At 42.8% G+C, this 27,500-nt stretch overlaps 4 protein-coding genes across 4 annotated transcripts in view; 1 reads left to right on the top strand and 3 right to left on the bottom strand.

Annotated features, from left to right (window-relative positions):
* serinc4 (serine incorporator 4) overlaps window positions 1-7,498 on the bottom strand; it is a 25,701-nt gene extending 18,203 nt beyond the window's left edge. The window contains exon 1 of the mRNA XM_063188507.1: window positions 7,430-7,498. Coding sequence (XP_063044577.1) covers window positions 7,430-7,498 — 69 coding nt within the window. The remainder of the gene's footprint in view (window positions 1-7,429) is intronic.
* An 8,974-nt stretch (window positions 7,499-16,472) lies between these two features.
* Window positions 16,473-18,590, top strand: hypk (huntingtin interacting protein K). Its single transcript, XM_063187858.1, has 4 exons — window positions 16,473-16,691; window positions 17,412-17,467; window positions 17,715-17,766; window positions 18,317-18,590. The coding sequence occupies exons 1-4, from the start codon at window positions 16,530-16,532 to the stop codon at window positions 18,410-18,412; spliced, it is 366 nt and encodes a 121-aa protein (XP_063043928.1). The 5' UTR covers window positions 16,473-16,529; the 3' UTR covers window positions 18,413-18,590.
* Window positions 18,591-19,767: 1,177 nt separating this feature from the next.
* mfap1 (microfibril associated protein 1) lies at window positions 19,768-25,435 on the bottom strand. The gene is made up of 8 exons (XM_063187857.1): window positions 25,240-25,435; window positions 24,471-24,687; window positions 24,150-24,285; window positions 23,197-23,384; window positions 22,074-22,343; window positions 21,317-21,476; window positions 20,941-21,030; window positions 19,768-20,554 (listed from the first exon to the last, which is right to left on the bottom strand). The coding sequence occupies exons 1-8, from the start codon at window positions 25,331-25,333 to the stop codon at window positions 20,375-20,377; spliced, it is 1,335 nt and encodes a 444-aa protein (XP_063043927.1). The 5' UTR covers window positions 25,334-25,435; the 3' UTR covers window positions 19,768-20,374.
* A 1,884-nt stretch (window positions 25,436-27,319) lies between these two features.
* Window positions 27,320-27,500, bottom strand: part of smtnl1 (smoothelin-like 1) — a 5,309-nt gene continuing 5,128 nt past the window's right edge. The window contains exon 5 of the mRNA XM_063188850.1: window positions 27,320-27,500. This exon is cut by the window's right edge and continues 699 nt beyond it. The gene's annotated coding sequence lies outside the window, so the exon portion shown is untranslated.

Raw genomic sequence — 27,500 nt, forward strand, 5'->3', positions numbered from 1 at the left:
AGTGGAAAAGCAATTGGGAAAAAAATCGAATAGAATCGTATCGCATCTTATCGCATCGTATCGTATCGTGGAGCATTCTTAAGTATAAAAAAATAATCGAATCGTATCGCATTGAATATTAAGATATCGATTTTGAATCGTATCGTCATGGAGGCTGTGATTTACACCCCTACTGCTGACTGATTTTAAAAATCAATGCATGGTGCAACATTTCCTTCTTTTTTTCAGTTCATGAGAAGCACAAACATCAAATATTTGTAATCGGAAGCAGGACTAATGGATAGTCAACAAGCTCTGCTTTCTGATCCCTTCTGATTTCTGCTCCTATTTTGTTATTTAGGCCTATTTTTTTATTCACTGAAAATGACAAACGCAAAACAACTCATAACTCCAACTACGTTGAGTATCTTAAGTTGACCTGAAGATTAGACCGTCTGTTATTAGAAGCACAGAGAATGTGTTTTTTAAGTATGGTTAGTGGCTTTGGGAGATAAAATAAATTCAGAAGTGGTGTTCACAGTGCTAGTTGATGATCCATGACAATTTTGAACTTTGGGCTACTGAGCCTTTCTTTAATGAAACACATCAGGGGTGCATTTCTCGAAAGCGTAGTTGCTAACTACGTACGTTGGCTTCTTTGTTGGTTGCAATTTCCCATTGGCAACTACCCAAGTTGCTAACTGGCTAACCACTACGCTTTCGAGAAACGCAACCCAGAGATGGAAATCATTAAAATAGTCCACATGCAGCAGAACAGAGTTATTCCACTGAACTCTTCAACTGCAGTTTTGTTCAGCTTAACACGAATGCATAATCTCTTAAAAACAAAGCTCTTGTTAATTAAATCTGTGAAATTGGTCTGGAATAGCTCTCCTACTGACACACAGCTGGTGGAGTCAAATGGCCTGATGACCCCAACAAACACTCATCCACCCACACACACACACACACACACACACACACACACACACACACACACACACACACACACACACACACACACACACACACACACACAAACACACACACACACAAAACCATCCACCCGCCCACTCACAGACCCACTTTCCACATGCAACAGCTTGCAGCAACAAGGTTTTGGTGGGGTGATGACCACAGTTTATTCCTCCTCTCTCTCTCTCTCCCTCACTATCTCTCTCTCTCTCTCTCTCTCTCTCTCTCTCTCTCTCTCTCTCTCTCTTTTTTTTTTAATGGAGCGGCTTGACTGGGGGGTTGGCAGGTCTGATAGAGATTAATCCACAAGCCTGCATGCATCTGGATGACTGCACCAAGCAGACTGTAAACCGAAGGAGCCTCTCATCCCGAGATAAACCCTGGCTGTCACACACAAACACACGCTCAAACACACACGTTTACTCTGGGCTAAATCTAATGGCCATTTTCCATGATGAGCTGGAATTTCCACTGATAAAATAGAGAGCTCTCTCATCTCCAAAACCAAACCATCAGCCAAAACAAACAAAAAAGCAAACTTTCATCTCTCTGTATTATGTTCCTATTCATTTGCTGTCTCTGATATGCACAGTCTCTCTGTCTTCACCCACTCCTTTCTCTATTCATATGGCATAGTACTAGGGATGCAAACGATTAATCGATTAATCGACTTTAATCAATCAATACATTAATCGATTAAAAAACATTAATCGCAATTAATCGACAATTCAACTGACAAGAGACCCAGGTGAAATGGGCATGTGAAGAATGTGTGTGAAGAGGAGTAAATAGTGGGAATATTTAAAGGACCTTTGGATTAAAGAATTGAAATAGAATTAATTTAAATGTGGTATTTTATCTCAGTTTTTAATTCAATTCTTTAGACTTAGTCGTTTTTTTTTCGAGAAACATTGAGATTTCCGGGGGAAATGCCACTTCTCAATTAATCGTACGTCGATCGATAAGGCTATCAACTAATGATTAATGAATTAATCGATAATTTGCATCCCTACATAGTACGGATGTATTGATATGTGGATGAAAATGATCTCAACTGGACTCAGTCCGTCAGACTCCGTCAGAGCAACAGAGCTCACACCCTGGGATGAACCTATGAGGTTCACAATCTAAACATCAGCTGCAATTCACAAACAACCAGCTACACGCTGTCTACGGAGAGTGCATAACATCCTGCGTGACAGCCACCATCCTGCCTACCATCTGTTCCAACAGCTACCCTCAGGTAGAAGGTACAGGTCCCTTCAGAGCCGCACCGAAAGACTGGCCAAGAGCGTTTACCACCAGGCCATTAGACTTTTGAATTCGCAGGACTGCTGAGGAACATTACTGTCTTAAATGTTATCCATCTATCCTTTGGACATTCTGTGTGTGTGTGTGTGTGTGTGTGTGTGTGTGTGTGTGTGTGTGTGTGTGTGTGTGTGTGTGTGCGTGCGTGCGTGCGCGCGTGCGTGCATGTTTGAGAGAGGGGGGGGGGTGTCGTACTATGCACTTAATCTCTGCTGCACTTTAAGTGGGATGGGGGGGCTGGGGGGGTCAAGCACTGGTGTCACTTTTACCTCGTTTTGCACTTTACTTGGAAACCTGCTACTACTAAGTATTGTACCCCAAACACAATTTCGTTGCCTTTTTGACAATGACAATAAATTCTTGAATCTTGAATCTTGAAGAGGCCTTGCTTTTCCCTGAGCCTCCATGGCCATCTTAAAGGCACGTGGTGACTATCAGGGGACTACTTATGGAGTCCTTGTAGCCCATGCAGATGGTGCAAACAGGGACACATCTGCTTTGGATATGTGTCAGCAGGAGAACTTGGATCTGTGTGATCGATCAGAACCATGACAATATGTGACCTTCCTTGCACAGCTGATCAAGTGGTCAAGTAATTCAACAAAATGCATTTGGAATAACAGTTGGGACAAAAAAGATACTAGCGCAGAGCCTGTTGGGCCTTTTTGCCCATGTCTTTTGCAGCCTGCAAAAAGAATAGATAGATATATTTTTTTCTAGACCTACTTAAAATCATTGTTGCAAATCTCATTTTTTGTTGGCTAATCATTAGACACAGATATATTTCAGTGGAATATAGGTGAATTGATATTTGTTGGCTATTTCCAAATTTTGGAGCGATCTTCCTCTGCATAATGATCATGGTGTCTTGAAGGCACAATCAACCCCTCTCTGTCTGTGTATCTCTCTCTCTCTCTCTCTCTCTCTCTCTCTCTCTCTCTCTCTCTCTCGCATCCGCAGCGTCTCTTGTGCAAGCTGTTGAACGCTTGGTCTAAAAATAGACTTGTTATTTTTAGACTTGCTATTTTAAAAAAAACTCTCGAAAGGGAATCGTGAGAGACTTGCTATGTCACCGTAGTTTGGCCAGCTCTGTCCGGCACGGGGCTTATCTATTCATGGTAGATTCTGTTTGTGGCCATAGGTCTATAGATAGGCTACTCAAGCCATGTTTTTTTTTTTTTTTCGAATGACGTCAGTCAACATGGAGTTCTTGTGTAGCAGGTGTTTGTCTGTCTGTTTGAAAAGGGAATGTTGGGTTTTGTAGCAGGTGTATGCTAGCAGAGCGGCAAAAGGCAATGAATTTGTATTAAACTAATATCTTCAGTAGGCCTATAATGTCCTATCCATTACAAACTTTGCACTGCAAACCGATCATTTGGTGGAGTGCGAGAATTGTGTGTGGAACAAGCAGAACAAACACGCTTCTTGAATTATTAGAATAGATAGATAGGCCTATATTAGAAGAAAGCCAAGCCCCTTGTGTCAGATGCGATAGCCGACACAATGTGTGTGTAGAAGGTGTGTGTTGCTGGTTTGTCTGTTGCGCTTTAGTGCTGAGAATGGAATGTTAGTTGAGCTACAGGTTGCGCTGTCAGCCGCCAGTGGCAGCCTTCAACAACTAAATAGAATGTTGGGTGCACTATTGATTCCAGGGTGACAAACGGCAGAAATTAGCCTACATTAGTGGAATTTAGTTTAATTAGGCCTACTATCTTCAGTATTTTATGTCCAAATGGCATGAAATGTTGCACTGCAACCCACCATACCACTGGAAAGTCACCCTCCAAATTTGAGATCATTTTGTGCCGTGCTGCCAGAGTTGTGCGTGACATAGACATAGCGGAGACACAGACAGAGGTTTCTTGAATTATTAGATAAATAGATACGTTTTTTAACAATACAAAGTAGGCCTATGTCTGTGCCTCCTTGTCTTTTATGCTAGATCATTAAAGGCAAACGTCAAGCCATTAGTTACACAAGGCCTACAAATTGATATTTGTTACAGATCAAGCTGCAAGTCAGATGGTCTATAAATGGCTAATGACCAATTTGTATTTTATATGTGTTTGTTAGCTGTCCCCAAAGATATTCATGAAAATGCAGTGTCATCGTTATTGCAGTAGTCATTGAGGAGGCAGGGATATGGGTGCACTCAAGATGTGTAGAAAAGTAAACAGGTGCATGGACCCAAATGGAACAGTTCAAACTCTGCTCTCAGAAAAAGAATGAAAAAACTTCTTGTGCTTGACCTTAGTGTCTTTTTCAACCAATCAGAACACTCTTTCCTTTGACTTAGATATCATTAGGGCCAATGACAGAACTTGCGTGTCATTACATTATACACGCCCCATCAAATTGTTGAAAAATCAGAGATCGCCAACTTGGCCAGACTGACCTGACCTACGAAATATTGAGCAGCATCACAGGAAGTAAGGGCAGGGCTAATTGAGCACTGCCAGAGAGAAAACTAGACATCTTCAACAGTGGACAGACATTTAGGGGGGCATGTGGAACTTCCGACCAATATATATAATAATATAATAAGCCAATATAGAGGCTACATACCATATTATATCGGAGCATAACTGTCACATGCTTTTGATCATGAAGTATTTGTAGATTATCATGTCAATGTAACTGAGGTGTTCCTGGGCAGTCCGCCCCTCGGGTCTCGAACTCGTCACCTCCCAGTCAACACAACAGTTTGAGTATGGGATGCACAGAACGATACCGCTGAGCTGAAGGACCAGTCCGATAGCTCAGCATTACCGATACTGTATGAGATTTCGGGTTTACTAACATTCCACACCACACTCTGCTACTTGGCTTCCGTTACATTAACATATATCACAGAAAATGGCATTTTTTGTGCAGTAGGGCCAAGGGGCAGGTGCTTTAGCACCACCTCGTCCCTATCTGCGCACACCTATGATCTGCAAAATGATTGGTGTTGTCAGCGATGTCAATGGGCATCACCAGTGTAAATGCAGTCTACAAATAAAACCAGTGTTTTCACACACAATATTCCACCCAATTTGACTTTCTATTTGATACTTGCTGACCTGACTCTCTAAAGATGAATATAAGCAGAACTACAGTATATTCATCTGGCAAGACTCAGATTAGATATCTGCACCTCACCCTGAGAATTGCCATTTATCATTTCTTTGTGATGCGTAGTTTGTTGGATACTAAAGAGAGACATGTAGCCTGTACAGCAAAGGGAAATGGACTTCAACGACAAACAGATCTTACTGAATGAAGTTACTTCCTTGTCATGTTTGGTTGACCCTGAATGACAGTCATATTCCCACCCAGGACTGGGTTTCAATGGGATGATTCATAGGATTCCTGTCTTTTGTCTTTGCCACACAGTGAGGACCATCTGCCCAGTACTTCTGTGCATCCCCTCAGACGTCATGCAGGGTCATGCAAGATGTCATCAAACACATTACACATGTAAGGATCAAATCAAAACCAATTCATCAGAGCAGTGAAGCTTACAGGTTATATTTAAGATTAGCCTATTTGCGCACACAACTTTATGCCTGCCGAGCATCGGCTTATCTGTTGGCAGTAGGGGAATGCATGAAAGCAGAGGACAGGGTGTTTATTCCTTACAAAGTCAAACTCAAAGCACTTGCCAGCTCTGAGAACACAACAAGTGACAAAGTGGGGCCCTATAGTAAAGCTAGGCCCCCTTCTTACATAAGCCCTCAGACCCACCGGCTCCAAGACACGTGAGGACCAGTGACAAATTGGGGAGGTACACTCACGTTTGTATTCAACCCCTCAAGCAGTGAGGTTTTTTTCAATGTGTCTGCATAGTTGGCATGGACTACCACACATCTCCGCCTGATGAGAAGTGAAACTGTACAAATGTGTCCTGAGTACAGCTTCATCGATCACGCCAGGTAATCTGGCATGGTCCGTGTAGCTAACGAGCCAGCGTGGATTAGAGTGTTAAGTAACAGGCTGCATAGTTGGGGTAACCATGACAACTGATGTCGCAACATTGTTGTGTGTGAGTACGGAGTTCCGGAATGCCCTGGGTGCTGGGTACCCCCGCATTGTTGTAGCACACTCGTGCAAAAGGAAAGGGTTGCCCCTCTTTCACATGTTACAGGGCAAGCACAAACTGAATGTGTGGCCAGTGTTTCTAACAGTGACATAGTTCTCAATTTCTCAAAGTTTTGGAAATACTAAAAACAGTTTTAGTAGTACTGTAGAAGAGATTCCGATAGATGGGGTGTCAGGGGCTGGAGGCAGAGAACTGGTGACTGAAAGTCTACACACTCCTTTCACTTCTCATTAGCGAGAATCCTCTGAAGGCCCATTCATTTCACACAATCACAATGAACCATGCCAGTATGAAAGAGAGAGAGAGAATGAAAGAGAGCTGGTATGCGATTCGACAGGATACACAACATGACAGTATAAGAAATCTGATGGAGTCATCACTTCAAACATTGAAAATAGATAAATAAGCTTCTGATAAATTGCAAGTGTGCATTTGAATTGCGAGTTTTTAGACCTTTCTAAATAGATAAAACAGGTTAAAAGTCCACAGTCTTCACAAATGAAATGTTGACACAAAATAGTACATGCCAACAGCCACACCCTTACATGTCTGAACCCATTCTCTAATCCCCTTTCCAAGTGGTCCTAAACTTTCACTCTGGATTTCCCCCAGCCACAGTGACACCCCCCGGATTAGCAAACGTCCTGTGGGAAACGCAGGGAAATATGGCTCCACTCTTTCACGCGTCACTGATGTCCCCTCACATGCCCACCTGTTAAACAAGCACCCCTCTGACAAGTCACTAACCTCATCAAGTGCACTGTTGCGCCTGATGCGCACACTGTAACAGCCATTCAAAAGATAGTGTTTCACTACTACGACATGTGCCTTTAATAACAATATTATGACTTGGGCATTGCCATTCGGATAACACCATGCAGATGGCATCGCCAACGATCCCATTCACTATTAGCTGAAAAGGCTTGACTACATCATGACTACATTGTTATGACATTACCGAGTACATATCACAGATCACAGGGACATTATCATTTTGGAGACAATAAGGTAACAGCAGTGCCTGCCCATGAAAGGGATAACAGGGTCCATACATCACCACATTAAAACCCTTCCACCCCCCCTCACCTGATAGGCCACCATGTTGAGGAAGTAGCTGTACACCCCATTGGAGTGGCCGCTCGGGTCCGTCGACATGTCGAAGGATCCCCGCCTTTAGCTGAGTCTCAGCTGCCCCCTCAGTAAACCCTCCACATTAATCCACCCGGCGAGTAGCTAACTAATGAGATCCGAGGTGCTGGTGTAGTAGCAGTAGTAGTAGTAGGAGCCCCGGTCATGGCAAAGTAGGATCCATGTCGCAGAGGGCTGTGGATGCACTCATGTAGGTCAACGTGGCCAAGTCCAGTAAAGACCCACTGGCACCTCAGACAACAACAGAACACTCTTCACTGATGAGGGGACTCCTTTGCTCCTTGTCTTGTGGTAGGAAGTTAGTCCACGCACGTCAACAGGTCTCTCTTTTGTAGGTCAGCTGTTCTAAGTCCATCCAGGGTCCCCGGTGGCACTTTCACTGACATTACTCCCCATGGTGAAAAAACACACACCACCACCACCACACACCCTTATAGACGTACTCCCATCCTATCATGCACAAACTAATACCCGCTGGTACAGTCTATAGCCCTGCCAGGAAAGTGTGACTAGCGCAATGTATGTGCGCATGTACATGTATGTGTGTGCGCGCCTGACAGAGGGAGAATGAACGGGTACAATGCCCAAGAGGCTAACCCCCACCCCGATTCCCCCCTCCCTCTCTCATTTAGCCTGCATCTCTTCACCAAGGAAGATTAGCCCATCACAGAGAGAGAGAGAGAGAGAGAGAGAGAGAGAGAGAGAGAGAGAGAGAGAGAGAGAGAGAAGAGGATTGGGCATAGAGGAGAGGAGGAGGCGTGTACTAGCGGGCCTTGGTCCATCTGTCCCTCCCCTCCCCCAGGCCACTGCCCCCTCCTCCCCCAGGGCCCTGAGCCATGAGCTGGGGCTGGCCTTCGCCCGCATGCCTGCATCCGACTGGATTGGCCAGCGGGCCTAATCGCTTTAGCGCAAATAATGGAATTAGGAGCAATATTGTGGTGGGTTTTATTTCTTCTGTGGTGTGTGTGTGTGTGTTTTCACAAGGATGTTACCCACCCATCCACACACCCAGAGAGCAAATGTAGAGACTGAATATTACCCTTACGAAAATGGACCATGGTTTATTATGGTATTACTATATTAACCACGGTTCTGCCGTGGTATGTCATGATTACACTAAGTACTCTGAACCTACCATAATTGTACCAGGGCTTTTTCTAGGAATTTTTGGCATGAGGGAGCATCATGGCAGGTTGCGGGGGGGTGAAGGGGGTGGGGTGTCCCTCCCCCTCTTGATTGAAAAAAGTAATTTATATTAGAAAAAAAGAAGTATGAGGGTGCTCCCGCGGAGGTATGAGGGTGGAGCTCCCCTATTTCCCCGTTCAGAAAAAGCCATAATTGTACTATGGCTTACTATGGTACTACTGTGATTTTTATGTAGTGACATAGTCACGAACCGTGCTAAAAAAAAAGTGACAACTATGAATAACTACAAACCATGGTTCAGTTCTCATGGTTGATTTTTGTAAGGTTTAGCACTTAGTTAGCACCACAACTTTTTCCCTAACTGAAGGCGGAAATGAAAGTACACTGTAGCACAGGTAAACACAGATACTAAAAAACACACTCAAAACATGCACACTCTCACACCTTATCCTTCACCTACATTTATGTGTACATCGCCTTCATCTATGTTTGTGTCTGTACAACTGACTGACAGGAAGCTTATCTATGTTCCCACGGCCCATTGGTCCCACAGCCATGGTCCCACATCACTAAGACTTTTTAACATTATTTTTTAGGACATGGGAGAAGGGCATGTTCTCTTAGTTTACTCTGAAATGTGGGAACATGGAGTTGTGGAAAATAGGGCCTAATATTTGAATCATTTCTTAAAAATGTGAGAACATGGAGCAGCAAGAATGGGCTGTGGGAACATAGAGCTGACCCCGACTGGCACACTTGTCCTGGCATCCATGCCAATTCAGTTTGGGCGGTAAGGGGGCCAGGTATAATCCGTTGGCTACGCGGCAGGCCCTAATCCAGAAACCAGCCCCGTCAGCCAGGGCCTGCCTCAGGCTAGCCGCCCACGACAACAACACACAACATCTGGCTTTACCTTAGTTCCCCTGCGGATCAAGCTACTCTCTCTGGCTCTACGGCACTACTATTGTGACGGACGACGACTACTTTTACTACTACTACGTGTACTGAGGTGTACTCTGTAAGCTGCTAGCTACCGTAATTTACTCCGGGGTAAACAAAGGAACTCTACTACTACAACTATGGCTAATTCTGTCGACACCTCAGACAAGAGGCTTAATCTGTATACGTATAGTAAATCCGACTCTGAATTTCACTGACTGCCTGGTTTTGAGCAGAGGACATAACAAGGGCCCTGGAGTTTTGCTAACACTTAAGCACTTTGGCTGTGAAATGACAAAAACGTTTCTAGCCAGTTCAACAGCACCATGCTGTTTCATTTTTTTCTACTAAACTTGACAAACATTCATCATCTTGACTTTTCATTTTACTTTACAAAAGGAAATTCGATGCAAACACAACAATGTGCTTTCACAGATTCCAATGCATAGTAATACACGGCTGTGATGACACACACACACACACACACACACACACACACACACACACACACACACACACACACACACACACACACACACATTCACACACACACATTCACACACACACACACACACACACACACACACACACACACACACACACACATACCACTGGTTGACAATTAGACAGAAAAACAGACACTGGTCTTTAAAATACCTGGCAAAAAACCCTCTGGGAGGCCAGGTAACAAATAAACAGCATGGTACAACAGAGATGTCAAGGATGAAACCCTAGTGGCCCTTTGGGTTAACCATGCCACAACCAATGGCTTATTGGGCATAATTGAGTTACACGTGCCTGTGTAGGCTGTTTAGAGCACAGCGCCAAAAATGGCCCTTAAGTACAGTAGACCAGACCAAACAGTAGAGTCGGCTAGCATAGCCGGCGCGTCGGGTCGCTCAACCTCACAATGAATGGCAGAGGCAGGCTGGCCACAAGATGTGGGTCAGAGTGGTGCTGGTCAACAGGATTACTGGGGGGGGTTGGAGGGAGAGAGATTGTGGAACGTGCGCAGGCAGCCTCTCAGCCTCTCAGCCTGGGCGACCTTCAGGCGGTCTGACCCATTAATCCCGCCATCAGGGCTTGCCGGCCTGCACTGGCCGGCCTGCACTGGCCTCTTTTGCCCTTCCTACTCAACTCAACTACCCGCGCTGACATGGCTGCAGCCTTGGCTTCTCCAGACGTGCATCTTGTTAAAATGTTGCCACGCACGTACGCGTGCGCACGTATGAATGAAACAAACTTGTGCGCTCACAAACTCAGACCACACACACATACACCTCTGAAACACACAAGTTCCTAAACACGCACAGAGGAGAACACTACAATACACAGTATACTGATAGAGTAGAGTTTCTCATCGGGGTGCTACAGCCCCCAGGGGGTGTTGAGGAGCCCTAGGGGGGAATCGAAAAGAGTACAGCTGAGAGGGGGCTGTGCTTAGTTGCCATTGGGAGGCATTAGTCCATTATACTTTTTTAATACAAAGGGGTCGTTGGCAGTCTTATGATGAGGTCAAGGGGGCGTTCGGAGGCTTATGATGAGGTCATTTATTAAAAAAAGGTTGAAAACCACTGATATAGAGATAAATGTACAGTATAGGGACATTGCACACTCCACAAGTAGGACAGTGCTTAACATAAATCCTGAGCTACCTATAGCTGGCAGAAGAGAACCCAACGCACAAATGTGTCACATAGATGACACATGCAGATGATCCATATTTATCACCAGCCTCTCTTCCTACAAGCACAAGCACAAGCTACAGCAGTAAATCCTATAATGCATAACGTCACAGCTTAAAGCAGAGCAGACATAAAAACGAGTTCAACAATCCACAGCAATCATTCACAACTTTTTGATGTTGCAGCTTGACCTACACAATTACTTTTTTATGTATACCTATGATAAATATTTTGTTTATTCTTCCTCAATAAATTAAGATTAAGATATACTTCAGGTCTATTGTACTTTAGCCTATTTGTAGATGGCCCTAAAAGCAACAAATAAACAAATTGGCAACACCATTTTGCAATATGTTGGTTAAATTCCACAATTGTCAGGCACATGTTCAGAATTGGAGACAGACAGATATCCCTCCCAGAGATCCAAATGTAGACGACATTAAGACGGTCAACTAAGACCAATCTCATCCATAACCTCAGTTCCACCCTTAACATTGACTGTGGAAGTAAGAGGCTTTACCTGGGATGCTAAATAAAAGCAAAAGTGACCCAAGTGAAAGGTCACACTGTCATCTAAGTCCGCAGTAGCCCCAACGCCACTTCAAACACTGTGCCACTGTCAACACCAAAAAGTGAATCTGTAAGACCCCTTAAGTCTTTAAAGATTAGTGGGACGGATTATAGCCATGAACAGGCATGGGCATGTTCCTCACATTGGTGATGGTGACAACCATCTGTTTGGGTTTGCACACCAAGGGGCTGTCAAAGAGGGGGTGGCATTGACTTTTGGCAGGATGACACTAATATGTGTCGTAGCAAAAAACCATGTAAAGCCAGAGACGGATGATAAGGAACCTTATCGCCTATCTTTGGAAAAATATTATTCCCATCTCCATGAACCATGAAAACCAGACTTCTTGATAAAAACTGACATTGAAAAGCTCCTCTATGAAAAGAACATCTTTTTTCTCAGAGGTAGTTAACTGCCAGTAAGTTGACATTGTTCTTTTTTTTCAATCAAATTGTTAAAAAATTACATACAACAGCAATTGGTGACAACTGACGCAGTTGAAGCAGTACAACTAGTCACTGAAAGTGTATTGCTTGTCTTACGTGTTGGGCCTGTCAGACATGCTGGCCCTTACCTCAAGAAAGTTAAGACCAAAATGACTGACGGAAGAATGTCTGTTGGAAGCGTGGTCTCTTATGTGCATGGTAGTCAATTCATTTAACAAGCAATTTAACAAAAGGTCAAGGGTCAATTTCTGTCAAGTGCTGATATCAAATCATGTGCTGCTAAAATGTTACAGCTCTTATTTGTTTCAGATTATGGGGTCACAGACGAAATTGTCAGTAAGACGAACTACTTCTTCTGCGACAGTGTTTAGTACCACTATATAGGCCTAGAGGGTTGAGATAACAACAAACCAGCATGTTTTTACATTAACCCCGACCTTGGTATTTACCTATGGTGCTGTACCATGTTTTTTTTAACACTGAAGATGTTCTTGAGTGAATCGGATAAATCTGAATCGGTTTTGTATGTGTGTAAGGTGAAATATCAATAAAACACAGGAGGATGGTTAAGGGTAACCTCTATGGATATTGAAGACTGCTTGTAGGTCCTGGTTATGTGCAGATAACAAATACGGCATATTTATTAGCCAAGTGATAAAGTAGATATTGCCATCTTGTCAAACATTTGAAAAAAAATAATTCAGGAGTGCATTCCTTATCTTACATAGTGAACTTAAGTGAAATCACAACACTTCTGTGGTGTGACTTTTGCATGTGTGTGTTTAGTCCTAATTCCACACACAGGGGGTTCTCCCATGATGGACACAGACATGCCACACCAGCATCCTCTGCCATTCACACACACACACACACACACACACACACACACACACACACACACACACACACACACACACACACACACACACACACACACACACAATTGACGGAAAGGGAGACCTTTCCCAGGCGATAATTAGAGGCGCTGTATGCTAATGCAGGACAGAGCTGCACTGTTTGAACACATGCATTCCCATGTACACTACCAACGACCTCCACCCCCCTCATTGCTCAATGTCTCCATTCAGCCCTGCCTTCATCAGCCACAATGGCAAGCAAGGGTGGGGGTTGGCATGTGTAATAAAACTGGAAAGGGGTCATCAGGCTAAATCATGTTGAGAAACAGAGTTGAAAAGCTGTTCTCTATTTTGTATGCAAATTCAAATACAAGTGAAAGAAAAATGATAATACTAGAAAATACATTATGGTGTAGCCTAAAACCAGATTAATCTGGCATCTTTGCAGCTGAGGTAGGCCTAGACTCCTGTTCTGAAAGTTCTTTTAAGTTTCATATAGGCCTACCTTCTTCAAATTGTTATTCACCTGACTGGCTGAAACTCTGAAAACTATCTATTAGCTGAGATCCAAATTATCAACATGGGAGATCCTGATTGGCCTCTAGGCTATTTCAGGCTTTCTTTTATTTTAGAAAGATGTCTTCATTCTTGGGGGCAATTCTAGTTGGAATGGCTTAGGTGAAATGGAGAGGTCCAATTATTCCTACCCCCGAACATATTCAATCAAAGGAAAACAACATTGAAATTCCCTATTTGCATCTGTCTCTGACGAGAGATATCGAGACTGTGTTCTTACCTGCGCCCAGCAGCAGCGATACATCACCGACCACACGAGCTCGACATAAAGGCGGGAACCCCCTTGATCCTCAAATGCCGAATGTCACTCATCACCAGAAGGCATGACGCTGGGCGACGAGGAGCGAGGTTGATGTAGGCTAGTTCTAGCCTAGTTTGGACCACCCAAATATTTCCCTCAAATATTTAAACTACCGCATCTTGTAGCCGGATCTGCTAGAAACAACTGAAGCGCAGGTATTCAAAGCCGATTATTGGTGAGTTCAGTGACGGTCCGTCTTATAGCGGAAAACGTCCAGAGAACGAGCGTGACAGGTTGTGTCACAGGGTCAAGGTGTCATTTGTTAGGAGTTAAATCTCTTAATGATCCAAGCGGGCGCTGTGCCAAGCCACATATAGCTTAGTCCAAGACGTAGGCTATGAGCCAAATAAGAAAATAAATAAAGAAAGAAATAGCCTAAATAGCCTATACCCTAGCCTATTTAAACAGCAAACGCAGGCCTAATGTAATAGCCTAGTCCTAATTGCCATTGGAAATAGCCTTGCCTTGGCATAGACCTCAAAACCACATGGCATATTGTCAAATTAAATAAAAGTATAACACAAGTTTTTAAAATAAAGGGAAAAAAATAACAATTAGGAAGAGCGGGACTGAGAACGGGGTTGGTTGTCACACTTTTTACTTAAATTGAATTTCTGCTAAATTTGGTATATGGTAAGGATACCCTTTCTAGCCATATTGGCTGATGTGTCAGGTCCATTTGGATAGTCTTAGATCCAGAAGACTCCTTTTTGTTAAAAAGATATGGCTTGTCAAAGGCACACAGATGTGACAACCAACCCCATAGCTGGGTAGGTTGTCACACCCTATGGCAGGGGTCAGGAACCTATGGCTCTAGAGCCATGTGGCTCTTTTGGGAACTGTATATGGCTCTTACTTATCTAGGGTTGCCAACCATCCCTTGAAATACGTAATCGTCCTATATTTAAAAATAAAAGTACAGGACATGGGAGGTTAAAATGCATTAAACTGCAGGAAATAACATCTAAGAAATACAACATTTTCAAGGGAAGGACTCCCAGACCCTTGCCATAATGAAGTCGACAGTTGGCAACCCTATACTTACCTGTTATCAATTAAACTAATAACTTGACAGCACAGTCTATTGAAATACATAATTGTATTCAGTGTTTTTAAAATGGTATGGCTCTTTAAAAAAAAAAAAAAATGGCGTTCATGGCTCTCTCCAGCAAAAAGATTCCTGACCCCTGCCCTATGGGGTTGATTGTCCCTGTGTTATTGTAATGGGGAAAATATAAAAATTTAGACATATTTTGAATTACATATTTTTCATTATTTTCAATGAAATATGAACTGTACTACGCTAAACTAATCCCATGTATAAAATCATCAGTCATCAAATAAAAATAGACCTACATTAGTTCATTTCTTTTTCACTTCATTTCATTGATCCTACTTCTAAATTTTTAAATGCAAATGTAAAAAGATGTGAAATATAAAATTAACATATCCTCATGAGTAAAAACTTAAACAAGTTTAATTGTGTCCCTTTTAGATTGTAAAATGTAAATGTAGGCCTATATTCATTAAAAATCACAAATCCATAATGTTAATCCATAAGTTCATAAATGTAGGCTAAAACACAAGGCCAACTGGACCTTCAATCATTCAAACATGCAACCATACAGTGCAGGACAAACTATAGGCTTACAATAAAATTCATAACATTGCCAGAACTAACAACTTTGCAATGTACCTGTAATTCATGTGACTGACAACCAACCCCAATTTTTTTTTTGACAAAACCTACCCAGTGGTGTAGTCTACTTTTTATTAGTGGGTATACTGTATATTTGAGCATTTTTGGAAGTTGGTATACTGTATATATTTGTGCTATTGAAATGAATGGATCAATCAATTTTAAGTGGGTGTAGGCCTACTGAAATCCCTGAAATTTTGAAGTGGGTATACTCTGTATACCCGCGTTCTACATAGACTACACCACTGAACCTACCCCAACTGAAACTTTCATTTGGAGGCTTGCGTCCACATGCATTACCCTAGCTCTGAAAAAAAAACTAACTAATTTGTAGCTTTCCCTTTACACTTTCAAATGGCAATATTATTCTGACATCAACTTGTAGTGTCATGACTTAGGCTACAGAAAAACAATGGAGTCCTCAAATGTTGGGTTTACATGTGAAAAACACTTTTAATGGCCTCACCTCAAAGCTGCTTTCACTTCCACTATCAACGTAGGTGACCTTAGACCCAAATTCTGAACAGATCTGTGTCAAACATTTTGATCTGCGCCCTATAGTGGCTGGCTGAGATGACTGTGACAACCTACCCGTGTGACAACCAACCCCGCTCTCCCCTACAACTGTGGAAATCCAATCATCCAATCTCTAAACATGTTTTATTCCAGTTAATTGATCCACTTCTGTCACTACCACCAGAGGTCGCTACTCTGTTTTGATCTCGTCGATATGTGTTACATGTATATTTGTCCCCAGTCAAGTCTAGTGCAGTAGACTAGTTCTAGTCCCTTTTAGTTCCGGACGCATCAGGTAAACATGGCGGCCGAGGGAGATGTCGATTTGGACTTGGAAGCCGAAGAAAATTGCACTGGAAAACCAGCAGAAAAGCCTCGGAAACATGACAGTGGGGCAGCTGATTTGGAAAGAGTTACTGATTATGCCGAAGAAAAAGAAATATCAAGTTCGGATTTGGAAACGGTAAGGATAACGGTGTCCCATTGACATGAGGCCTGCCGGGTAGCTAACAAAAAGTTAGCCATTGCTACTAGGATTTGTACATGCCAAAGCATCTACCGCTGTACACGTGTTGACAAAAAATAAAAAATGAAGATATGAGTGAAATGTGTTACCTTTAACTATACAATCAGTGACATCTGTTAGTCAGTAAATTAATCATAACTCGTCTCGAGCACAAGTTACTAGCCATTTGTAGCACCTAGCAGGGAAGCGCACATTGGAATGGCATGGCAGTCAGCTGTAAACTACCCGAAAATGACAAATACGTTTGTTTGAAGGAGTTTCAGAAACTTGTATAGTTTGTCTTTCAATGTTTCTGACTAAATTAAACTACAATGGACATTTTAAGGTGTCTTGCCGCTGTTTATTGCGCTCAAACGACACATTTATAATATGTTGATTGGCCAAAATGAAAGATCCATGGAGGTTTTAGGGTTCCCACTGGTGCTCGAATTCCTTGAAAATGCTTGAATTTGGTGAGTGTGTGTTGCTGCGCTTCTCATGACCATCATCCTGTCATGGGCAAACACAACTAGTAGGCTACCTATTTAAAGGTGCTGGAAAACTGAAAATTTGGTGCTTGGAGGTGCTTGCATTTGTTCATGAAAAAGGTGTGGGAACTGTGGTTTGTAATACTGGCTGTGGACAACTGTTCTAATGTTGTATATTTCCCACCCCAAGGCGATGTCCGTAATTGGCGACAGAAGATCCAGAGAACAGAAAGCAAAACAAGAACGGTAAACATCTTTTCATTTTAGAACTACTCACCTGATCGGACTGTCTCCTGACAGTCATTGAAAGTCATCTGACGAGCTTACAGTTCAGAGGGGAAACCCTTATAAATTGTGCAGTATAATAAATGGGTTGTTATCTGTAATAGATTATAATACATTTGACGTAGGCCCACTAATAATAATAATAGGGATGTATTGTACATGTGTTGCCAATAATTGTTCTTAACGTAAAACATTTAATGTTTTCCAGGGAAAAAGAACTGGCTAAAGTCACAATCAAAAAGGAGGACGTAGAACTCATCGTAAGTTCACAGTTGGAAGTTGTCACTATGCTGTATTCAGAAACCATCTGAACAAGTGTTTTCTATTCAGTATCTCAGCAACTTAACACAAGTGTGGATTTTAAGTCTTTTTTTTTACTCAATTTTAAGTTCATTTAGGTGTATACACCACCATGTTATTATTATTCATTCATTTTGGGCTGAGCGGCACAAAGGTCATTTTTTCAATTGAGAGCAGGACTCACTCCTATAGATTGCGAGGGTGTTGGCCCAAATGCTCAACTCAATATTTAGAAAAAAATAAATGAAAAGGCTTCATCTTGCAGTGTGTGTGTGTGTGGGGGGGGGGTTGTTATTATTATCATTGTTGTTATTGCATAGACACATTTTGGTGTGTGCCTTACTGAACACTGAATGCAAAGTGTTGGCTCTTTTCTCTCTTTTTGAGAAATTCAGTGACACCAAAGATCCCCTGATGATTATCTTGCCATACTGTTCAACGTAAATGATTGCATTGGTTTTCTTTTTAATTGTACATAGAAAGTGTGTAACCGTGCATTATTGTTTACAGATGGGCGAGATGGAGATTCCGCGAGGCGTGGCTGAGCGGAGTTTAAGGGAACACATGGGCAACGTGGTGGAGGCTTTGATTGCGCTGACCAACTGAGAAGCTTACAAGATCACTATGGCAACGTCTTACATCTCCAACGCTCTGAAGAATGCCCCAGTGCCCATTATTTCTGCCCTGCCTCCTCCAACAGCTACAGGGACTTTATTTCCATTCCACATCCCCATCCCCCTGTGTATTTGATTGGATGAAATAAAATGACTTTTTATGAGAAAAATATTCTTTTTTTTCCAACATACATTAGCGTTGGTGCTGCCCTTACGATTTGATTCAATTACTATTATTGAGGTAATGATTCGATTTGAATCGATTCAGTCTGATTCTACAATGCATTGCAATTCATCACATTTTACTCAAAGCAAGGAAAATCTTTCATCAGTCATGAGGCAATGCCTGCAGTCAGATGGTGAAGAGCATTTTATTGGCTGTTGTGTATATCAGTCCTGCAGTCTTCAATGCTTTGAAGTGCTTTCATTTAATTAAATGCTCCTGAAATGCACACTTGACACTTGAAAAAATATGCCGCATTGATGGCATTTATCGAATCAATGGCAATGCATTGCTGAATTGATTATTGTTGACACCACTAACATACATACACATGGACGGGCCTATGGTGATCATGTCTGTAGTGATGTACTCTTTTTCAAATTGTAGCAGTAGTATTCAGTTTTTGAGTGGTTGTGGGCCAGGATTCATATTTTAGCCATTTAATCATGCAAATTCATGTAATCATGTACAGCATGAATTCAAATAATGGAAAGCATAGGCAGCAATTCGAAATCAAATTCAGTTCGGCCCTTGACAGTCCCTTGACAGATTTGTCAGCCAACTTGTAAAAATGGTTGTACATCAAATAATGGTTGTACTGTGGTGGGGGTAGGTGGGGATGGCATGCCAGTGTGCTCCTAAAATCTAGCTATTATAGCAGAACACAGACTACACTACACCTATAAAGGCGTGCATATCTAATTCTGAGATGTCTATCAAGAGCTGGATTTTTGATGCTGTTAAAATATTAACCTCCTAAATCCATACATATTTTTGTCTTTCACTGCACAAACACTGGGGTTCAGTAAACCCACTTGGCTTTACTTGACACTCTGCTGTAGCAATACAGGCAGTGATCCCTTTAGAAGTTCCATCATCACTGACTGTGCGCACATTGTTGCTCCACATAACAGACAGTGCAGACCCTAAAGAGAGGAGAGCTGCCGCCCTGAAGTGTGTATGGTTGTAAAATAAATAGAGATCCTTAAAAGTATGCCGTTGCACTATTCCGAGAGGGAATAGTCCGTTCCAGAAGCATAGGAGATGTTTGTGGTTTTGTAAATTATGTTGTTGTGCTGTGTTTTGATCTCCTGAGCATTCACGATGACGCTGCCTCCAGCAGGTTGAAAGAAAAAAGATTGGTTTATTACCATTTAGGTGCAATTAGGTTTTATAAAGCAGTTAAACAGCATGATAAACACCTACTCTTAACATTACAACAGAAGTAGTAGAACAATACAGGGGTGAATTTCTCGAAACCAAAGTTGCCTACTACATTAGCTACTTCGTTGCTTTCAATGCATTTTCCCATTGGCAACTACCGAAGTTGCTAACAGGCTAACAACTTCCCCTTTGAGAAACTCACCCCAGCACACAGCTATTTAAATTTCTCCTTGCTGTACAAGTCCCCTGTTCTTCAACTTCCCCTGTTCTACAACTTCCCCTTTAAGAAACTCACCCCAGCACACAGCTATTTAAATTTCTCCTTGCTGTACAAGTCCCCTGTTCTTTTGTTTTCCTCTGAAGCTGGGACACCATCACCCCATAGTGGCGGTCCAACCGCACTTCAGTTCATCAAAGCGTAACAAATATTTCACCAAAAGGTCAGCCCAGGTGAATACAAAAAAACCCAAACACAGCTTCTCCTTGGGGACAAAAAAATCTGGTGTGCGACAACACACACTGGAAATGATTTAAAAATCAGTCTCTTTGCGATGTACGTTTTGAAATTTAAGTTTTCCTCTTCTGCACGGTTGGCCGGTCGAACACGTCTCTTACTCCCCCGGCCTTCTGTTTGAAGAACTTTGTGTTCTGCGCGCTCTCCTGGGCCCACGCCGAATCGAACGCTGTTGTGTCCTGATCCACCAGGTGAGTGTATTTGGTTCGGCCTGAGCGCCCAAAGTTCTTGACCTGGAAGCAAACAGCAAACAACTTAAATTAAAACATGGACTGACGGCACGTTTATCTTTGTTGTACTTTAAATGGAACTGGGGAGGGGGGTGTAAGAACTAGTGGCTTATCTTTCTTGCACTTAAAATGGTAATCTATTAACTTAGTGCTGCATGCACAAGTTTGTTGCCTTTATTGACAATAACTATCTTGAATTCAAACAACAAGCTCCACCTATGCACATGCATGTAATTTCTTAAACAACAGACCTAGCCCAGCATTGTTGTATAGAAGTGTGTACTTCTACCAATAAAGTAAAAAACACTGAAAGGTGATGTTACAAGAGACGTTCTATTCTATTGTTAGTACTAAGAAAATATTTGGGGTTACATCAAAGCTTGTAGTACCTGCATGACTTTGGGAAGAATGGTCTTGTTGAAATGGTCCTCCAAAGTTGGGGCACTGAAGTCCCTCTTGAAAACGTCTTCCTCTCCATCCTGTTGGCAAACAAACATCAGTGTGAACATAAAGAGGAAGGGAGAACTCCTGAAGAAATCTTTTGAGCCAAGCACTTTCTAAAGTTACCTAGTACTGGTAAATTCACATATGATCAGTAACGTAGATAAACAAATACATAATACAATTTTTTTTTTACAAAATTACTTGTACGAAGTGCACAGTGAGAGGGAGTACCGTCCATTACTGTACGTACATAAGTCAGATGCCACTGTCGACACAAAATCCCTGTTAACCAGCTGTTAACCAGGGGGTAGCACCACTCACCATGAAGAAGGCTCCTCTGTGGTAGTATTTCTGGAGGAACTTGTATTTTCCCTTGACGGCCTTGTTGGTGACGTGCTTGCCTTGGTTGCGTAGCTCGGCTCTCCTCTCCTCCTCGGTCATGCTGTGGAACCTCTCGATCTCAGCCTTGTCTTTCTCCACCCTGCAGGAGCAGATGGAAACGTCACCCAACAATCTTAATTTCTTTCAAATAAAAACTACTACTGTACTAGGACCAGGGCTCTAAATTAACCTTTCATCACCAGCCATAATGGCTAATAGATGTTAATCTCACTAGCAAAACACACACTCACTAATAGGTCAAAGTGTAAGTAAGGTTTTTCTCTACCAGACAAACTGAAATTTCACCAGCATTTGGTCAGTTAGCTGGTGTTCATTTAGATCCCTGACTAGAACATGTTGTTTGGCACATGAGGTGTGGCCTTCCTGTGTTGTTCAATAGTAACTTTTACTCCAAACATCACATGAATACAGAAGGCCATTTAGCAGGTGTACATACATATTGATATGCTGAAGACATGCCAAAGACGCATCCCTCAGACAAGCAAAACAGCCAACAAGTCTGAGAGGCTTTGCACGCACAATAACTCAGAGAGTATTATGCTATTGCTAGTTATGCAGTACATACTCAATATATAAAAAAACATTGTAAATCAAATGATGTAGTATGAAATTGATACATGTAGAACTTATAAATATAATCCTAACAATCAATGAATATAAAGTGGCGAGTACTCACTGTTCGCGGGCCTCGCGGTCACGCTTGATGCGCTTGAGCTCGCGGACCTTCCAGGCCTCGTACTCCTCCTCCTCGTTCTCTCCGTCCGTGTCCAGAGCATCCAGCGCCGCCAGCGTGCGCCGGTTCTCCTCAAACTCCTTCTTGGCCTCCTCCTCCACGATCTTGAGCGTGTAGCGCCGCCGCTCCTCCTGCTGCTTCTTGGCCTCCACCTCCAGCTCCTTCTGTTTCACCTCCTCCGCCTCGCGCTCCGCCACCGTCACGCGGTCCTTCCTGGCACACACAGACACACACACACACACATGCACGGTGTTAAAGGGACAGTTTGGTCAATTTCAACATGCAGTTGTATTGCTCACGCTACCCGTGACTTGTCAGTACCTGGTGATGCCACATTTTTCGGCTCAGCCCTTTCTGAGATATGAGCAATTCTAATGGGGGCAGCGTTTGTTTACATTTTTTAAAAACTTAACATAGGCCAACTTCAAATATTTTCCCAAAAGGTACTGCTGTTTGCTAGTTGTCTGCTGATGTTTTATAACCTTTTGGATGTTTTTGGGAATAAATAAAAATGTTTTTTTGAAATGTAAACAAAGAGCTGCCCCCATTACAATGACCAGGATCTCGGAAACGGCTGAAGAAGAAGAAAAAAAAATCTCAGGCATTGACAAGTCCAGGGTAGTGTGAGCATTACAACTGCATGTTGAAATTGACCAAACTGTCCCTTTAACGCAAACACACTGCAGACTACAGGAGCTCTACAGGGGGAAGTTGAAAAGGTTGACAAGGAGACAGCGGGCACTAATGTACTACTAGGGAACATTCGTCCACTTAATTTGATAATACCAGATTAACTGGAATATTAAGACAACGTTCAGAGACAGAGATACACAGAGGTGGTTTTCTACAATGATGACTGGTACCTATGACAGCTCAAATATTTGGGAGGAGGGAGGCGACGTGCAAGGTTCTGGCATTTGGGATAGCTTTTTAATCGGCAAACGTATTTTGCATTATAGTATTAACAAAGACAAACAAAACACTATGGAGAAGTGTTGATATTCAACGTTTCCAAAGCAAAATCGCAAAAGCAAAACGTATGACAGAGCAGTGACTGCGTACTCACTTGCGGATGAAGACAGGTTTGAGCCGGGGCTCGGCCTCGTCCTCGCTGTCCGTGTACTCTTCATATTCTGACTCCGATTCAGACTCCTCTCCTGACTTGCCCTCCTCCTCCACCTCCATGATCTCCATCTCTTCATTCTTCCTCTCCGTCGCGCGCTGGCGCATCATGGCACGCCGACGCTCAATTTCCTGAAAGAGAAATGGTACAGGTAAGGGATGGCGATTCAACATTAACTGAAAAAAATCCACATTTAGTGAAAGACTCAATGCCAGATATAATGGATCTGCTAGGTGGCTGTTCAGGTTTTTATGGATTTTAGGTAAAGTGCACCACTGGTCTGGGAGGGTAGTTGAAGATTACTGAAGAAGATCTATGTAAATGTCTTATGCATGCAGTGTGCAGATCCTTCCCCCCTTCTACATACACTATTTTCTGCTGATGGGTCAAAGACGTCTTTGTCATTCAGTGTTACAGACACCTTTCGCCGACTTTAACTGCAAAAAAACATGATTTTTAAATTGTTTCAAGTGAATGGATGACAGCCGAGGCTTTCTTGAATTCCCTGTAACAATAAATAAATAAAAAGAGTCTTTTAATGTTTTTAACAGTTACAGTCAGCAAAAGGCATCCGTTACACTGAATGACAATGCCATTTAGCACGTCTTTGACCCTGATGCTTTTCTGTTGGATGTGCACGCCTTCCACTACACTTTATTCAACATTCACTGGCATCCTTCACCAGATCATTTGAGGATTTTTTTTTTATTCTACACTGTGCAGGTGATTAAGATTCTCATTTGTTAATGACACGGCACACACTGCAATGCATACAGAAAGGATGCAGCTTTTGTGTTTAACCAATAAGATGTGTGATCAGCATTCACAAAACCGCACTAAACCTGCTACTAACAACAACATAAGAAAAGCCTTGTCCTTTTGCTAGACTTCCTCACCTCGTCGTCCACCTCCTCCTCTTCCTCCTCATCTTCGCTAGACTCCTCTCGTTCCGGGTGCCAGGTGCCTTCATCAGAGTCCTCACTGCTCTCCGCCACCAGCTCTGGCTCAGCGATCTGCCTGTGGCGTGCCAGTCTGTGGAACACAAACACGCAATGCTCTCACTGAATGTGTGTGTGATCAGAAACAAACAAAAAAAGGGACAGCAGCAGATCATTCAGAGAATATTCAACTACTGTATTCAGTGGTGAGCTCCATCATTCAGCAAAACCCTGCAAAGCGTCATGATTCAATTTGGTGTGTGCATTAGGCTGGCATACCTTTCTTCCACATCCTCTGACACGCGGTTCAGCAGACGCCGCAGACGGGGATCGGACACGTCCTCCTCCTCCATCTCCATCTCCGGCTCCGCATCTTTGCCCTTCTTGACAAACTGGAAATCCTCTTCCTCCTCGTCAGAGGACTCCATGGGGGCGTAGTCGGGACGCTTACCAGACACATAGCGCTTCACCTTCACCTTTTCCATGGAAATCTCACCTAGTGAAGGAGACGGCATGCTTTACTCAAACTCATCATCAATGTTAGGCATGCCAGGACTAACGTAAACAAACAAATAAACAAAATAATACGCAGGTTGTCCTGTCACTATATGCTGGGGGAAAATAGCCTGAGATATTGTCTGAACTAACCTTCATGTTTGTTGTTTCATCACCTTGTTGACAACCCTTCTTATTGGTTTGGTTTGCCAATAATGAGACAATATGAAAGTTATGTTGGTAATATGGCAAATCATTCCGATTGAAATTGAGGCCAGAGCTGTCACTAATCTTCCTCCTGGAACGCTGTCCAACTTGTAGGCCTACCCTACTGTTTGTCAACACAGAACGCTACTTAGCAAGCTCGGTACTGCTACCTGAAGATTGTAAAACTCACGACTAGCAAATCATTTGACAACTGATTCAATTAATCGTAGACTATCACCCCACTATGTGTGCAAAACAGGTGACAAATACAGGGAATTTATCGTTGAACTGTTGGTTTTCGTCATAGGCAGCCATGTTGCTAACAGCGCAGAATTGTTTACGATACCTTTTTCATTTCGGATGGGAATAGCTCCAGCCGTTGATTGAATCGGCGGCTGCTTCATGTCTCGTCCAGACAGCAGCGCGTCTCGTCCAGACATCTCGAAGTAAGAGTCTGATCAGTTATAAGAAAATAAAAAGGTTTTTACAAAAGTGTTGTCAATCCTAGCTACCGCGTCGTTTGTGCTCCTCCAACACGGGAAGTGAAATGACTTGTGTCAAGGGAACCGGATATTCATAAGTTCCCCGTAGAAACAAACGTCATTGAATTCGTTCCGCTACTACACATTCTGCGAATGTCGGGCACATCGCTGTCAGAGCTGGTTCCACTAAATTAAATTGTAGTCAAAAGTTATCTCCTTCCAGCTGATGCGGAAAACAAAAATGACATGCTTCAGTTAGTTTAGCCTACTTAATGCCAGAGCACTGTTCAAGTAGGCCTATTTAGACCTACTGTCTGTCTCGAAATAATTTGTCACTGGAAGGGAATTAAAGGTCACATCAGGTCTGTCAGTCAGCTCATCATCCAGGCAGGGACTGGGAGGGACCTGGAACCCAAGGCATTTTTGCCGTAGACCCTCACCTAGCCAGACCCTTCGTGCTTCGTGCATCTTCGTTAAACTTTGTGGGCTCTCACGCAGACCCTTCGTGCTTCGTGCATCTTCGTTAAACTTTGTGAGCTCGGTAACAACCATAGTGAGAAGGTTGGTAACAACCATCGTGAGAACCAGGTTACCCCTCACCCCCAACTCATACTTAGGCTAAATTATGATGGGCTCAGTCCACTGTTGCCCGGCCTATGCACTGATGTAGGCTATGCACCCATGGACCGCCCATCTGAATTGAGGTCCCATCTGTAAGGCAAAATTTGAAACAAACAAGCAAACAAAAAACCCAAGTGTCAGCTCCTGAGGACTGTAGGCTATAGCCCACAGGGAAAAAGCCATGCATGCCAGATTACCAGTGCAGGCCTGCATCCATGGCAATAAGAGACCTGTTTCTAATGGCAAGGGTTTTGCGTACAGGCCTATTGTTTTGATGATATGATCAGATAGATTAAGCCTACATTTATCACTGTGCCCAAAAAGATAGGAAGCAAGAGCGTTTGGTTCCTGTAGCCTAATGCGGCCTTTCTGAAGCCTATGACCTGTTTGGGTGCATGTGTCCATTACGAGAAATCGGGGGCCCTACTATGTCTCCAGGCAAAAAAAGGCCCAGTCATCCTCTGTGGGCTCCCCATGAAGTAGGCCTACCTATCCTTACAAATCACTCCATGACTTTGCTCCCCAGTACGTGGTCTCTCAAGCTCTACTCCTGAGGTCCTCTAGCAGCTTGTCATCCCCCAGTACAGGCTACAGACCTTTGGTGACAGAGTTTGCTGCCCCCACCCTCTCGAACAGTCTACCTCTCCACATCCGCCAAGCTCTCACTCTATGTTCACTGGGGCCTATAGTCCTTAACCCTCCCTTCCTCCCCTTTGGCAATTCCTTAGCCCCACCTCCTTTTGTGAAGCGGAGTGTATTTATTTATTTATTTATTATTAAACATAGTGTGTGTGTGTGTGTGTGTGTGTGTGTGTGTGTGTGTGTGTGTGTGTGTGTGTGTGTGTGTGTGTGTGTGTGTGTGTGTGTGTGTGTGTGTGTGATCAGTGGGGAGAGACAATGGTCAAGCAGGGTATCTTAGAGGGAGGATATTGGTCATTCAGTCCCCTTATCCGCCATTGCCAAACATATCTGTATGCAGCACTATGCAAAATGTGTTGAAAAAAACTCATATTTCAAATTTTTCATGATGATTTGTTAAACATTCTGTTTTTATTTTCACACCTATATCACACATAATATGTACACAAATATGATAGTAAAATACAAACCCCAACTCCGGTGAAGTTGGGACGTTTGGTAAACAGTGAATTGAGACGTGTTGGATTTATCAAATTAGAAATGAGTACATATGTCCCCTAAAACAATACTTTTTCTCGGTTTTAACACTTAATATGTTGTCCTTTCACTATTCTCCATGTAAGGAATGCATTGAATGTTTTGAAAATGATAGCATTTTGATTTTATTCTCAGTTTACCAAACGTCCCAACTTCACCGGAGTTGGGGTTTGTAGTACAAATATTACTTTACAAACATACAAGCAAAACTCCAGTTGAGTGATTAGTTCAAAGTAAACTATAAAAAACAGTGTAGGAGTAGCATTAAGACTCTCTCAATGTCTCTGTGACCTTTCAAAATCTTTTTATTTCATTCTTTCTTGCTTTG

The sequence above is a fragment of the Engraulis encrasicolus genome, chromosome 22, assembly GCF_034702125.1.
Source record: "Engraulis encrasicolus isolate BLACKSEA-1 chromosome 22, IST_EnEncr_1.0, whole genome shotgun sequence".
Lineage (NCBI taxonomy): Eukaryota > Metazoa > Chordata > Actinopteri > Clupeiformes > Engraulidae > Engraulis > Engraulis encrasicolus.